Source organism: Carex rostrata, chromosome 12 (genome assembly GCF_964058835.1).
Source record: "Carex rostrata chromosome 12, lpCarRost1.2, whole genome shotgun sequence".
NCBI classification, from domain to species: domain Eukaryota; kingdom Viridiplantae; phylum Streptophyta; class Magnoliopsida; order Poales; family Cyperaceae; genus Carex; species Carex rostrata.
Window position 1 is genome coordinate 364,135 of NC_135929.1, and position 15,538 is coordinate 379,672.

At 36.3% G+C, this 15,538-nt stretch overlaps 2 protein-coding genes across 2 annotated transcripts in view; both read right to left on the reverse strand.

The window, feature by feature from the left end:
• Positions 1–15,538, reverse strand: part of LOC144563459 (kinesin-like protein KIN-13A) — an 84,656-nt gene that overhangs the window by 49,065 nt on the left and 20,053 nt on the right. The gene's annotated exons all lie outside the window — the stretch shown is intronic.
• LOC144562963 (18.1 kDa class I heat shock protein-like) lies at positions 13,937–15,295 on the reverse strand. The gene is made up of 2 exons (XM_078312332.1): positions 15,266–15,295; positions 13,937–14,585 (listed from the first exon to the last, which is right to left on the reverse strand). The coding sequence occupies exons 1-2, from the start codon at positions 15,293–15,295 to the stop codon at positions 14,034–14,036; spliced, it is 582 nt and encodes a 193-aa protein (XP_078168458.1). The 3' UTR covers positions 13,937–14,033.

The following is a 15,538-nucleotide window of genomic DNA, read 5'->3' on the forward strand; positions in this document are numbered from 1 at the left end:
ACAATAACACCATATTACTTTTTCATATAAAAACTCAAAATGCCCGCAACAACACGTTTTCTCTATTGTTTGTTACTAAACTGCCACGACTCAAAATACTTTCTATTGTTTGTTAACAAAAATCTAGTCTGACACCTAGATAAACTAACTTCATTACAAAATAGACATCAAATTACAATTCTTCACGTCCACTGGTGGTAGAAGTCACTAGAAGGTGGATGCGGGTTAGAGCTTAGAGTGCAAGGAGTAGCATAATCATCACTACTCACATTGGTATGTGTACTACTGTTCATGTTTCTTGAATTGGCAGCAGGTGAAACAGAAATAGGTGGAGTTTGAGAAGGGTATGGCATAAAAGTAGGATTAGAAGGCGGAGTTTGAGAAATATATGACATAAAAGTAGGATTAACAGTCAAAGGAGTATTAGACATACCATGTGGATATGGTATAAAAGTTTGATTAGGAGAAGGATATTGCAAAACAGATCCACCAATGTCTGGAATAAGTGGCAAGCCTGCACGATACGATGCAACGTGTAGTCTACATATCCCCTTAACATGCCATCTGCTTGATTAATGAAGCACCCTCTCACCCAATCATTTCCTAAAATAGCTAGCATGTCATAGTAGTCACTATTGAATGTGGGTAATGTGGAATCTAATACACCAGTTAATCTGTCAATGACCTCCTTTTGAACCCCTCTGTACTTCGGATTTTTCTGCAAATTGTCAGCCACCTTGTCAAGTGTTTCATTTCTTGATTGCTGTTGGTTAAGAAAAGTATGAGCAATTTCAATTTTCTTGTATTTTGCATTTTTCTTGCAATTTCATGAAGACTCGGCACGTGATGTATCACCTCTCTTACGCTTCTCTGCAACAGAGTTGGCATGCTCGTGTTCTGTTTCTACTGAAGGGACTGATATCAGACTTATGGGACTGTTGGTATGAGGTGTTTGATTGGCAATATCATCAGTATCAACTTGTGTAGGTTCATGCAATGATTCTCCCGTCTCTGAGCTATCTAAGTCTAGATTACGCATGATTGGAATGGTCAGATCTGTAGTTAATTGTGCATCGCACGTTGCTATGTTACTTCCACATAACTCTTCCATGGCTCTAAACCAAGGAAACTTCTTATGCCGATAAGGTTTGTACCTTTTCTCATCTTTCTGAAGGAAAAAAAGATCAGACCAATCGTTGTTACAAATATAAATTCTCATGATATGTAAATAAAGAAAGGCATGAACAATAATCATTATCAAAGCAGAAGAATTGTATACTGCCATAAAAATTTCTCTAAGTAGATGAACTTTATTAAAGAATTCTCTAACAAAAATTTCTTAGTAAATGAAAAGGAATGAACAATTGTTGTTATAAGTACACACCTTGATGTATTCTTCCCACGCTTCTGGAGTCACATCAGGAATACCGTCAGCCTCATTCCAACCATGTCCACTTCTACTAGCTAGGTCTTTGAAAAAAGAGAAGTCAGCTTTCAATGTCTTCCATCTATTTTTTAGAACTTGCGGATGACGATTGTTTTCAACACTTCTGTAGTTAAATTGGCTTCCAATGTAACTCCATTCTTCTGTAGTAGGGTTAGGGTTACCTTCGTTTCTGGTACTCCTTGCTTTTAACTTTTCACCTACTAGAATTATAAGTAGCTCGGTCTCTTGTCGAGAAAAAACTTTATCTCGCGGTGCTCGATACTTCTCAGTGTTCAGTTCAGATTGATTGTTTACACCCTTTCCACTTCCCTTCTTTCTACCCTTGTCACTCATCCTTTCACTTAATTCACACTAGCAGCATATAATCTGGTAAATTGAGAAAACAACAGCATATAATTTTTAGGTACTAACATGCATTGAGTTGAAATTTAGGTACTAACATGCATAACAATAGCTATTAATAGTTCAATCAAAACTGTTCTAGTGGACCAAGAAAATTACAATGACCAACTAACCAATTTTAAAATCCTTTCAGTAGTTCCAATTATATTTTCTTCAATGAATGACCAATCTAACATACTGATACACGGTAAAGAATGAAAAATTAGTCAGAACCAACATATATTTGGGGATTGATTAGGGACCAAGATGCATGCTACATTTCATATTTTTTTTTTTTGAGATATCCTAGTAGAAGCTACACCTTCCATTCTTACTGGCATAGTTCCTAGACAAAGACAATCACTAGGCTTTGCTTGCTTGGGGACAAAGACAGTCACTATCAAAGTTAAATTTTTTTGCCTACGGGCTATGGATGAAATGAATTTTGCCTATGTACTCTTACTGGCATGGTTCTTATTCATATGCCCCCAATTTATATAAAAAATAAAAAATAAAATAATGAGGCCCAAAATTGAAGAAAAAACTCAAATGGCAATAGCAAAATTAATCAAAATCAAGTAAAAGTAAATATAAAAAATTCCCAAATACTCTTCCAAAAGAAGATAACAAAGATGAAGAACGAAGATTCTTGTTGTTGTACTGAACTGAGGTATCATTATCTCGTTTAAAAGAGAAAATTGAGATGAGCACATTTCTAACCTTTGATTCGGTGTTCTCTCGAAGAATCGCCGGAGAACGGACTCACAATCAGCGGAGGAGAAATATCCTCTCTCCTCTGGAACCGTGCAGAGAAGAAGAAATGAGACAATAAAAAAATGGAGGTCCAATGCCACATCAGCGTAAATGGAATCAAGCAGGGGTAAAAAAGTCCCAATTAATTCCCTATTCCGACTCAAAAGTTAATTCCACCCCTCCCCTGGAATTAAAAAGTTGGGAAAAAGTTCTATTCCCTATTCTTTAATCCAACTAATTCCTAGTCTGTTCGGTAAGAATAGAGTCTTAATTCCACCCAATTCTTCTATTCTAGTCCAGCCGAACAGGCCCTTAGAGTATCTCACTTGCTGATTTGTGAAAGTTATGCTTACCTTGAATTAAACTATTTCTGAAATAATTTATTGTTTATGTAGTTATGTGTGCATGAAAAAATTCATTTAAATGCTTTACTGAATAGAAACACACAATCAACTATTTATGTAATTGTAAAGGAACATACAGATGATACAACTATTCCAATTGAAAAAAATTATTTCCTTGAAATTTTATATTTCCTCAATTGATGTTTCCGTGTGTTTTCATTGTACCAAGTTAGTATCAAAGATGCTACAAACAGTGTAGAGATGGTGTAGACAATACAGAGCTTCTTGAAATGTAAGAAGAAAATTGGTGAACAAGATTTCTCACTACATAAATGCAAAATATCACTACTGGTATGACAATCAAGATAAGAATATTACTGCATTTTAGAAAGATGTAAGATATAATTAAGTATTAGCATAAATAATATTGCTTTGACAATATAACATTCTTTTTCGTTATAATACCAGTATAGATGTGTTAGAACTTCTGTGGCATATGATAAATGTCATTTCATTCACCAAAAAAAAAAACTAAGGAAGCAACAAAGTAAAAATGCATTGTTGAGTTATATTGATACAACCTTTTGACATGACTAAAAGTATACAGCCAAATAATTGTTAAATGTAATACACATTTGCATACCATCAAAGAAAAACAAGAATACAACAAATAAATTATTCCATCATTCCTTAGCAGTACACACTCTGGTGTCATATAATCCACTGTGCCAGCAAGATCTGTAGTTTTCAAGCCTTGGTTATGATCAATGCGCCTTGCTAGTCTGAAATCACTCCACTTACTATTAAATGAAGAATCTAACATTATGTTTTCAAATCTCGGCTAGTATTGCCCCAACTGCCACATATCTGCTCAAAATAAAATTATACATAATAAGCATATTTAATTCACATGATACCGCTGAGTTAGGCTGGGGTGCTATGGATAGCATAGTGGCCCCCCGTGCTACGGCTCAATATTCAAGTTTTCAAAATCCAAACGGTCGATCTGAACCGTTCATCTTATTCTCCATATTAATATCTGCTTGGAGACCAAATTTTATAATTTTCTGAATTTTTTTACTATTTATTAAGCCACTTTGAAAATCGCTAATCCAACGGTTTTACTGTTTTGTGCAGCCACCGTTGGATCAACAATTTTGTAAAATACTTAATAGATAGTAAAAAAATTCAGAAAAATGTAAAATTTGGTCTCCAAGCAGATATTAATATGGAGAATAAGATGAACGGTTCGGATCGACCGTTTGGATTTTGAAAACTCGAATATTGAGCCGTAGCATAGAGGCCTCTATGCTATCCATAGCACCCAAGCCTTACTCGATACCACTAATCCACATGCTAATTTCAAATATTTAATTCTTCATGTACAAACAAAACAAGTGTGAGGTTGATAAAGAAATTGCCAATTGCTTGGGCATATGAAGTGGACTTTAGTATTATCCTGGCCCGTACTCCAGATAAACGGATTTCCCCCAGGATAATAAGGATGTTATCCAGGCAGAGCTTTTGGTAAATAATATTTTTTGAAACAAAACCTCTAATAATTACTTGTTTCCTTTTTTTAAGCTAACAAATAATATTAATTTTTAACTATGCTTTGCAGAAGCACTACCAGTTTGCACCGGATGTACCTTTGACTGATGCATGGAATACATTTAGAATGATGGCTGATGTATGGCTGCAAGATATGCTTAATAAATGCTTAAAAGTAGCAACCAAGTTGTCTGGAGAGTCAATGCTTGAGTGGAAGGAGCATGGGGCTGCTCCTTGCCTCTACGACGTGATGAGCGTAAATTAGGTATACTTTTACCTAGGGTTTTGTATCGATAACTTTACCAATTTCCATGCATTTAGTTTAGGTTAGTTTAATTTAGTTTAGAATTACATCAAGAATCAAGTTACTGCCGAAGTCTATTTTAATTACAGGAAATGGAGCAAATTATAGATTTTCTCGCAAGCTTTCTGAAAAGTGGTAGAACACTGAAGACAGAGCTACAGATAAGGAGTTATGCCCATTTGAAGTTTAGTTCACAGCCCAGACAGAGGCTCTGTGTGGGTGAAGATGCGGCCTAGCCAACTCGCACAGCTCACAGCGCAAAAATTCGTGCGGCCACCTCTAGCCGCACCACTGGCCACACAGTCCAAATCAAGAAATTCCAGGATTCGACATCTTTTCGTATTTTGGCCATATCTTGGTCATACGAACTCCATTTTAGGCAATTAAAAGCTTGCTGGAAAGAGGACAACGAGATCTATAATTATAGGAAGGTTATAAATCAGAATTTGTGATGCCCAAGTCACATGAACCCTTTTAGTAAGCCATCAGCTGGTGATATCTCCATATTATGTCTTAATTACGACCCTGATTTACACTAAAACCTGTGTCTTAAAGCCTATAAAAGTGGACTTTGTACTTGTATTTTGATAAAATGTGGTACTGCTATGCTTTGTTTGGTATTTTGCAGGAAAAGGGTGAAAAACTGGATCTGACAATTTTTCATACGGCCCGTATGACATTCCCTACGGGCCGTACAAGATCTGCCAACCACACAGAAGGTTTACACAACAGAGGCACAAAGTCTCCAAGACAAAGCACATGCATACGGCCCGTATGGGGTCCCCTACGGGCCGTAGGACGCTAATTCGAAAAATCCAGCTGGAATCTGAAATGAGCATAATTTAAGGAGGCCGAAAAGGAAGCCTCTTGGGACGTGATCTGGGGCATAAAAGGAGATATTCCACACCAAAAAAAGGGGGAGAGATCATTCCTCATGATGGGGGGATCAACCTAGGGTTTGGGAGCAAGGGCTTGGCTTGGAGAGCAAGTAGAGAGGAGGAAAACGAGAGTTTTGTGACGGATCTTCTTGCTTCTTCGAGTTTTGCCATGAGCTCCCTTATCATTATCTTTACTTGTTTAATTTTCTTTCTTTTCTTTTAGTTTCTAGGGCTTGAATTGATTAGTCATCCCGTTAGATGAATGCGCACATCTAAGTGTTAGGAGCCAAGTCTATGACATTTAATCCAACCGAATAAAGTATATGAAGTAGGGTGAAACCAAGGAGTATCCGAAGGTGAAACTTTCCTTGAGGCGAAAGTCCTTGGATACTTTTAGTAAACCGACAAGTAACTTAGATAAATTAGGCCAAAATGCGAAAGTTGAGATTTAACGCATCTAAGAGGGAAGTATTTGAGTCCGGTAATCGGGTACTAGGCCAAAATGTGAAAGTTGAGGTTAGGTATCTAGATCTGGTCGATAGAAACCCTAAACATTAGCACCAACGCAGAAAACAGTAGCTGCAGCATTAACTCGGGGTCCCCTACGGGCCGTACGGGAATTCGTATGGGCCGTATGCCTCGGGGCTGGACAGAAATGAAATCTGAACCCTGGAAACGCCTTTTTATTCTTATTAAACAAAACCCCAAAAAGATTTATTGTTTTGAATATTATTATTAATCTTTTTAAAACACCAAAATCACATTTGCAACTTCTAGAGTTTATTTAATTTAAGTAAAGTCCAGTTAAGTTTCAACCGTCCCTGTGGATCGATACCTGATAATACTACACGATTAGGATTGTACACTTGCAATCTGAGTCGAAAGTGTAATCAAGGTTAAAAGGTACAGCTTGCTGTACTGAAACTCTGTGCATACTTTTGTGTGAACAGCTGGTATCTATTTCCCTATCTCATGAGATCTTGATTGATTCATCTTCCATCATTGGTTGCTTCTTTACCACAATTTTACTCCATTAAACCCTAATCACCCTCTCCATCCATCTCATCTCTCAAGTGAATCAAAGGTGCGAAAGATTGAAGAACTTGGCGGATCTCGAGGAGCTTGCAAGGAAGAACTGAGGAATAACTTGGGAATTGATGTATTCTATTTCTCTTGTTATTTTCTTAATTTTACTTGTATGAATTCTTTGTTTTCTATCATGGATGTTATTGTTATTCCACCCATGAGAGGCTAATTTCTTCTGTAAGAGCTTAGGTTGTAGCATGAAATTGTGTTAGTCTATTTACTTGGATGCTCTCTTTATAATGATTGTTTTGGCTTGATGTTTGGTTTTATTTTATATATTTGTGAGTCATGCATGATTTGTATTTTGGTAATCGAACCTTGTTAGGGTAGTGACAGTACTTTAGCATTAAGGGTGTATGATAAAGAAGAAATATTTTCATTGTACACAAATAATCTTAGGGTTTAGATAAGGTTGACTGGATTCGGATCTATTCTCGAAATCATAGAACCAAATACGATACCAAGTAATAGTAGTAGATAATTCATGTTAAATAACCCAATTAGGTGGATGAGAACCTGAATTAAGAGGTACATTAGCAAGATGATCATGAATTGTGAAAGGTAGTTCTAGGAACTAGAAATAGACCAACCTAGTTGAAATTCCCATCAAGACATGACATGAATTTAGAGAACTCCAAAAGTAAATAGATTGACAAAGTGATTGTAGACCAAAAGCCCTTAGATCTCGTTATCTTGATTCATAAACACCTTTTTAATTTGCATTTAATTTAATTTCTTGTTACAAACCAACTGTTTTGGATATTGAACCCACATTTAGTTACTTGCAATAAACCCCTCTTTTTATTACTTGCAACTTATTTAGTTTTAATTTAGTTTTAGTAAAAATTACAATTGCCTTAGTCTTTGGATCGATACCTATATTACTGCAATGATAGATTGTGCGCTTGCAATTTAATTTACTTTGTCTTTTTAGGTTTATAAATTTAAAGCATTTGTGTAATAATTAGTTAAAAATAATTACCCCTAAATTTCACAACAATTTTTTGGCGTCGTTGCCGGGGACTAACAGTTAATTGTAGTTTTTATTTTTTCAAAATTAATTCTAAATTTTTCTTTTCTTTTATTTTCAATTTTTGTTATTTATTTCTCACAATTTTTTTTCTCTTGTGTGAGCTCACATCTTAAGGAAGGACAATGACACGATTCCACCTTTTTATTTTTTCAGTACTTTACTCTTTTAATTTTAGTTTACTGCATTCCAAAAATTATAAAAACCAAAAAAATAATTCAAAAAATAGAAAACAAAAAAGCAGCACCAACACAGAGCCACTGTGCGGCCAAAAGTGCAGCTTGCCTAGGGCGCACGAAATCACTTCAAACAAAAATCACATTTTCTAATTTTTTTTCCAATTTATGTAGAAAATTTTGTTTGTGCGGCCCACTATGCGGGCACCCCTAACCGCATGCTCACCCGCACAGGCCCCTCTGGCTCGTCTTTGCAGCTAACAGAGATGGTGCGACCCACCGTGCGGCCTACCCGCACCAACACATCTTCACAGCTGTTTTCTGCAGCAATCAAAAGTTTGTGGCTCCTTGTGCGGCCACCCCAACCCGCACAATGTTTTATTCTTTCACAAAAATTTTGGTTTGTGCGACCCAGTCTACCCGCATCTCCACTCGCACAAACTTTGAATCACGTCTGATTTCTGCAGTAATCGGAGGTTGTGCGGCCCCCTATGCGGCTTGCCTTGACCGCACCCTTACCCGCACCAACCCCCTGTCTCTACCCACCAATTTTCTGAGTTGTGCGGCCTGCCCTGACCGCACTAATGGCCGCACTAGCTTCTGTCTATCTCATTTACACTCTTATTTTTACTTTTTCTGAATTTTCGATCACACGTTGGTACCGTGCTACCTCTAGCTCTCTCTAACATCTCTTTCAAGCAACACTATGCCACTATGCCCTCTCCTCTCTTCACCATCATTGCTCAACCTCTCTTCTTTTTTGATTGGCAATTTCATAACGGACGTCTCCACGCCTCTACATCCGTTGTTCCAAGGGCTCACGTAATTTTATCACATGCAACCGACTATGAAACCTACCAATGGGACAACCTGGAATACCAAAATCATTCCTTTTCAAACACTTGCAATTTAAATTGGAGAGACCAACAAAATCTTCATGACCAATATTACGAAAACCAATATCAAAACCAAAGTCCATCTCAAATTGATTGGAGGGAGAAATGAGACAACAACGTGAGATGATTCGCATAGCGCGCGAAGGAGTATAGGCCAGTTGTAAATCCCTAATGGAGAGTAACACGAGAATATTTGAACATCTTACAACCATGTCATCCTTCCACCAACATGATGAGCTCCCAATCAAGCCAAGGGAGCATGATCATGCCATAGCCATGGGAGTCGAAATTGTGCATGAAGGGCATAGTTGGCAGGTCGAGCAAATCGAGAAAGAATCTCCGAAAAAGGAAGGTGAGTCTCAAAAAGGGCAAGAATCCGATGAATCTCCAAAGAAGGAAGGTAAATCTCTCATAAAGGAATGCGAATCTACAAAGAAGGAAATGTATATCCCACCTCAAAAAATGAAAAGGTATAACCCTTCTCATAGATTAGTTTTCTTTTCACAAGATCCGGTTAGACTAAATCTAAATGATCAAATTGATAATTTTGCAAACCAATTAAGGCAACCAGAAATTGAAAAAATGCCTCAAATGCCAAATTTGAAAAAAAAATTTAGATTTTTCAACTAACCAAAGTGAGATTGAAAATCAGACCTTAACTGAAAAAGATAGCGAAGATTTTTCATATGATTTACATCTTTTATTTACATTAGATGATTTTGAAAGCTTCTCATCACCCTTCTCAAATGGCAATCCAAAGATTGAAAAGCTAACATGTGATTTTGAAGCAAACGAAAGTCTCTTTCCCAATGAAATATTTGACCAACTTGAGTCTGATAATTTTGAGCCGACCAATACAAAATTAATTCTAGAAGATGGTTCAATACATTTTCCACTTGGTGTTTTGAACAATGTGGTTTTGAAAAATGAGCGAATTAAGATCCCCGCCGATTTTGTTGTAGTTGAAAATGAAAATAGTGTTCATGTTCACACAAAAGTATGCACAAAGTTTCAGTACAGCAAGCTGTACTTTTTAACCTTGAATACACCTTCGGTTCAGACTGCAAGCGCACAGTCCTATCGAGTAGTATATTGTCGGGTATCGATCACAGGGACGGTTCAAATCCAAACCGGACTTTACTTAAATTAATTAGGTACTAGAAGTTGGAAAAGTTGGTTTGGTTTGTAATTATGTTTCCTAAGTTCAATTGCAATAATAAAATGACAGAAAGTAAAGTTTGGTTTTAAATTAGAATAAAAAGGCGTTTCCAGGGTTTTAGACTTATCTCAGTTCTGCCTCTCAGTCCCTGATACGGGTCGTATCAGGTAATACGGGTCGTACAGCTTCCTGTCCGACCCGTACTGACTTCGAGTTAATGCACCAATTACTGTTTCCTTGTGTTGTTCCTTCGTGTAGGGTTCTACTGACCAAACCTAATGTTTCTAAACCTCAACTCCCGTATTTTGGTTCATAAAACTTGGTATGGAATTGCAATATTTACTCTCTTTGGATTCTAGACTTCGACTTTCGTGTTGGTCTGAATTACCTAGTTGGATGATTGGTATTCTAAAGGTATTCTCTTATATGTCGATAAGAGAAAATGTTCACCTTTCAGCTATTATTTGGTTTCACCTTTCAGATCACTAAACCTACCTCAGGTACTTAACTTTGGTTGAGAGATTTTAAAGGGGAGAATGCGTTTTAGATGTGATCATGCATCTAGTGACAAACCAATAAAAATCAACAACTTAATTTAAGCAATTGAAATCAAACACAAATTTCAACACAAGAATTCAATAATCTTTCATGCAAGACAGAACATTCGAATATATCTCAACCCTAGAAACAAAGAAAACTACTCAAACATAGTTCTAAAAACAGCAAAAGAAATAATAAAGTAAACAGCCATGACAAAACCCGAAGTACGAAGAAGATCCGTCGAAATCTCGCGTCTTTCGCTTCTCAACTCCGTCTCCAAGCTTAGCCGCCAAGTCTCTAACCCTAGAATGTCTCTCTCTCGTTCCCCCCTGCCCTCAGGTGTAAGAAATCACGTATATATGGTCCCTGGCCGACTTTCCTTCATTCAAAGCTCTTTCCAAACTTCTAGATTTCCTGCCAGATTTGTCTGACACGATCCGTATCAGAATTGACACGGACCGTACAGGATTTCCGAAAATTCCAGATTGTAGATCTTCTCGCAGGCTTTCCAAAAAGTCAAAGAACGCTGAAAACGGAGTTACGAGTCAAAAGTTATGACTGTTTTAAGTTCGGATGCTGAAATTTTAGCATTGTTCTGGTCTGAGGCTGATACGACCCGGACAAGATGTTGTAAGACCTGTGTCAGAACTTGTAAGACCCGTGTCAGAACTTCAGAAAGCATATTTTCTTCCCATTTTCGCCCGTTTTCTGCAAGATAAGAATAAAAGTGCAGCAGTACCATATTCTATAGATATTCAATGAATTACGACCGATTTAATGGTTCTAAACACAGGTTTTGGTACAAAATATGGGTCGGAAAGTAGATACGTTTGCGAGATATCAGTTCAATCGAACAATCTTTTAGGTCCAATTATCTTAACAACGGAGGGTGCACACGATAATGTCAAAGAGGGGGAACTTTCTTTTTTGCGTGGAAAAGTTGAAAGAAATTTTTTGTCATGCTCAACCCAATTTCCCCTCTAGTAATAAAAATTTAGTACCCTTGGTAGAAATTTTGCAAGTGGATAAGAGTCCTTCACATGGAAAGTTGGTGGCAACATCTGATACCGATAAGACACGAGAATCTCACAAGACGAACCAAGCCTGGTACTCGAAGGACATATACATCAATGCAATAAGAAATTACAAGAGAAGGAGAAAGAAGAAGAAGTTCGAGGCCAAATCCAAAAGAAGCAAGCAGCGGAGAAATCCCCTCCGTTCAATCCTCTACTAAATTTGAAACAGGAATCGAGCCGGGACCTAAAACCAAGCGCTTCTTGGGAGGCAACCCAGGGAAAATACTATGTTAAGACAATATTACAATCAAAATATATACTAATTACATAATGTAATACAAGCATTACAAATAAAACACACTTTTTAAACATGGTTACGTGTATTTAAACATATTATCTTTGTTATTAATTATGTAACATTTTTTTTGTGCAGTTAGTTCATGATTTATGTAGTCAATTCATAGTTATAAATAGATACAATGAATTATCTATCGGCGAAAAGGTCCATCAATTTCTTTTCTTTCAGTCGCTTTTTTTTTCAATACACTAATCAACCACTAGAATTTAGAACGTATAGTAATTCGCTGGTAGTTTTTGGTTTCACTCATTATCTATTGGATATTATTCTCATTTTATTTAGTAAGCATTTAAAAATAATTGAAAAAATTGTTGACTCGACCTGAAAATCGAATGACTCGGCCAAGTCAAACATTGTTCAACCGAGTTTTGCTGTAAAAATCGCATGGACTCAAGACTCGGGTGAAACTTGGACTGGACACGACTGATACCGAGTTGACTCGGAATCGGCCGAGTTTCCAAACCATGGCTGAAACCACTTAATCCATTTTTAAATATATCATAACAATGTCCAAATCCTTTCTTTATATATTTGATACGATTCTTAATTCGCTCCTTGTCAAACCTTTTTTCAGGAAATTTCTCCGACAACTCCCTAACAATATACTCATAAGTCTTGCTTGTAAATGTACTGCCTACTCGATTCCCAATCTCATTTTGGTGAACAAATGCATCAATAAGAATGTTGTCCATGATGTTGTTCCAAATAAAGTTTTCTTCCTTGCCAACTCCATTAGAGTTGAACAGATCCTCCCTTTTTCCCATTCCTTTACAAGTATAATAATTTAGTCATGCTCCATATATGATTACCATTTGAGAATCTAAAATTAAAATAAAGCACTAAGAATATATGGTATGTTATCATGTTAGTTCATCAAATTACCTCATAATTAATGAGATATTGCAAATTATTATTTTTGTGAAAGCATTGTTGCCATGATGCTCAACAATGCTCATGCCCATTAAGATATAATCTTTGGATTGAACTCGCTACAGTAAACAATTACTAACATTGCTAACTTAATAGATAGTAGTTTTCTTTATTTACCTTCTAATCAATGGAACCTGCACATTAAGATATAATGTATCTTTGGATTGAACTCGCTACAGTAAACAATTTCATCCCCAAAACGGGATCTTTCTTTCAATACAAGCATCGGGTTCAAATCTGTAAGTTTTAACGAATGAGACAGATAGAGAAAGAAAGATCCTTTAAGAATATAGCTCGGGAAGGATATGTCAATGAAGAATTTCAAGAATACAACGGGAGACAGTATTCTTTGGAGTGTGTTGCTTTATTTGGCGAGGCCGAAACAAGAAGATTTTTGAAGGAATTGAAACAGATCCAAAGTGGATTGCACATCACTCCATCAAAGAAGCGAATCTATGGAGGAAGTTACTGGGGGAGGGGGGGATGGATTAAACAGGGTTGCGGTGGGTGTGGTTTTGATGCATAATGCTGTACATGTGCCTTCTAAGGCATATTTGTAATGTTGTAACTCTTCTGATAGCTACTATCAGCTTTATCAAAAAAAAAAAAAAAGATCCTTTAACCTCAAAAAGAGGAGACTGGATAAAGAAAATCTGTAATTTCTAACAAGAATCAAGTTCAAATCGTGGATAAAGCTTACCTAGAAAGTGCAGATCACACACACCTTTTGACCCCAGCAGTGTTGATCATTCCTTTACCTTCCCTCCGATATTATTTTCTAAAGCAGGTGAAATTTTGATTTTTTTTTTCCCTCCCCACCCCTCTACACCTGTCTGGAGCTGAGTCTGAAGGAAAAACTATTTGCATCCAATTTACTGGTTGTCTTTCATTCGAAAAATAGATTCTTTTCCCAGAAATGTCCATCCTTTTTATCCGAGAGAAATGAAAAAATAAATAATAAAAACACTTCATGTATTGTCCATTTAGTTTACAATAGGGTTTGTTAAAGAGATATCAACACACCAGAACAAGTTTTGATCTCCACAACAAATTGAGACGACACATAACCCATAACAATAATAGTATAATACTTCTTCTTCCTTACACCAACACTGCCTGCACACCGGTTCTCATTTCATCCCAACACACCTTCACACTTTCACATTCAACAATTTTAAGAAAAACTAACCATAAATTTTAATAGATTTGACCTTCTCCTTGGGCACAGTGACCGTCAACACTCCGTTATCCATGGCAGCCTTCATCTGGTCCATCTTTACATTCTCAGGAAGCCTGAACCTCCTCAAGAACTTCTCGTTGCTGTGCTCGACACGGTACCACGTGTCAGTCTTCTCCTCGTTTTCTCTGGTGTGCTCACCGCTGATTTGGAGTATGTTACCTTCCTCCACCTCCACCTCCACCTCTTCTTTCTTCATTCCTGGAAGATCGGCTGTGAAAACATGGGCTTTGGGGGTTTCTTTCCAGTCGATGCGAGCTGCAGCTAAGGTGGAGGTGTCAGACGGAAAGGAGAGGGAGGTAGAGGGGCGAGTGAAGGAGAAGAGGCTGTGGTTGAAAGGGGAGGCATCGAATGGGTCGCACAGGTCAGGGGAGAAGGGGTCGAAGGTGTTGCTCCTCCTGGTGAATCGGTGATTGACATCTCTGTGATCGCGTCTAATTTGAAATTCACAAGGAACACAGATACTTTCAATTGGGAAAGTGAGAGATGGTTTTGACTTCTGATTCCGAAATTTTTAAATTTACTATTTGTTCAAAAAAAAAAGTAAAGTAAAAAACTACATTTTGTGTACAATTATAAATCACTGCCGCATTTATAAAATGCAGACCTATTTAATGGAAACCACATCTAGAGAATACTGCTTTAAAATAGAGTTCGTATTCGCTAGATGCGGCTCTACTTTTTTTTTTTCAAAATCTAAGAGAATCTCATATTCGTGAATTGATTTTAATATATAATATATTCTTTATTTTATAATTATTTTTCACCGAATACTCTAGAAATTTATTCATTTATAGTTTTAAATTAATTTTTATTACAAAGAAGACTAATTATATATATATTATTTTATTTTATAGTTATTTTTCACCGAAGACCCTAGAAGTTTATTCGCCGATATCTCTAAATTTATTTTTACTACAAAGAAGTTCAATAACATATATATTATTTTATTTTATTTTATTTTTGGATTATTTTTCACCGAAGACTCTAAAAGTTTAATCGCCGATATCTCCAAATTTGTTTTTATTACAAAGAAGTCTAATTAGATATATATTATTTTATTTTATTATTATTTTTCACCGAAAATTCTAAAAGTTTATTAGCCATCCCTAAATTAATTCTTATTACATAGTAGTCCAGTAACATATATATTATTTTATTTTTATGGTTATTTTTCACCAAAGACCCGAGATGCTTATTCGTCGACATCCCTAGAAATTTAATTTAGGACTATCAACGATTAAACTTCTAGGATATTCGGTGAAAAATAATTACAAAATAAAATAATATATATGTAATTAGACTTATTTCTAATAAAAAAAATTTAGGACTATCGGCGATTAAACTTTTAGGGTCTTTGGTGAAAAATAATCACAAAATAAAGTAAAATAATATATATGTTATTGGACTTCTTTGTAATAAAATTAAATTTAGGAATATCGGCGAATAAAC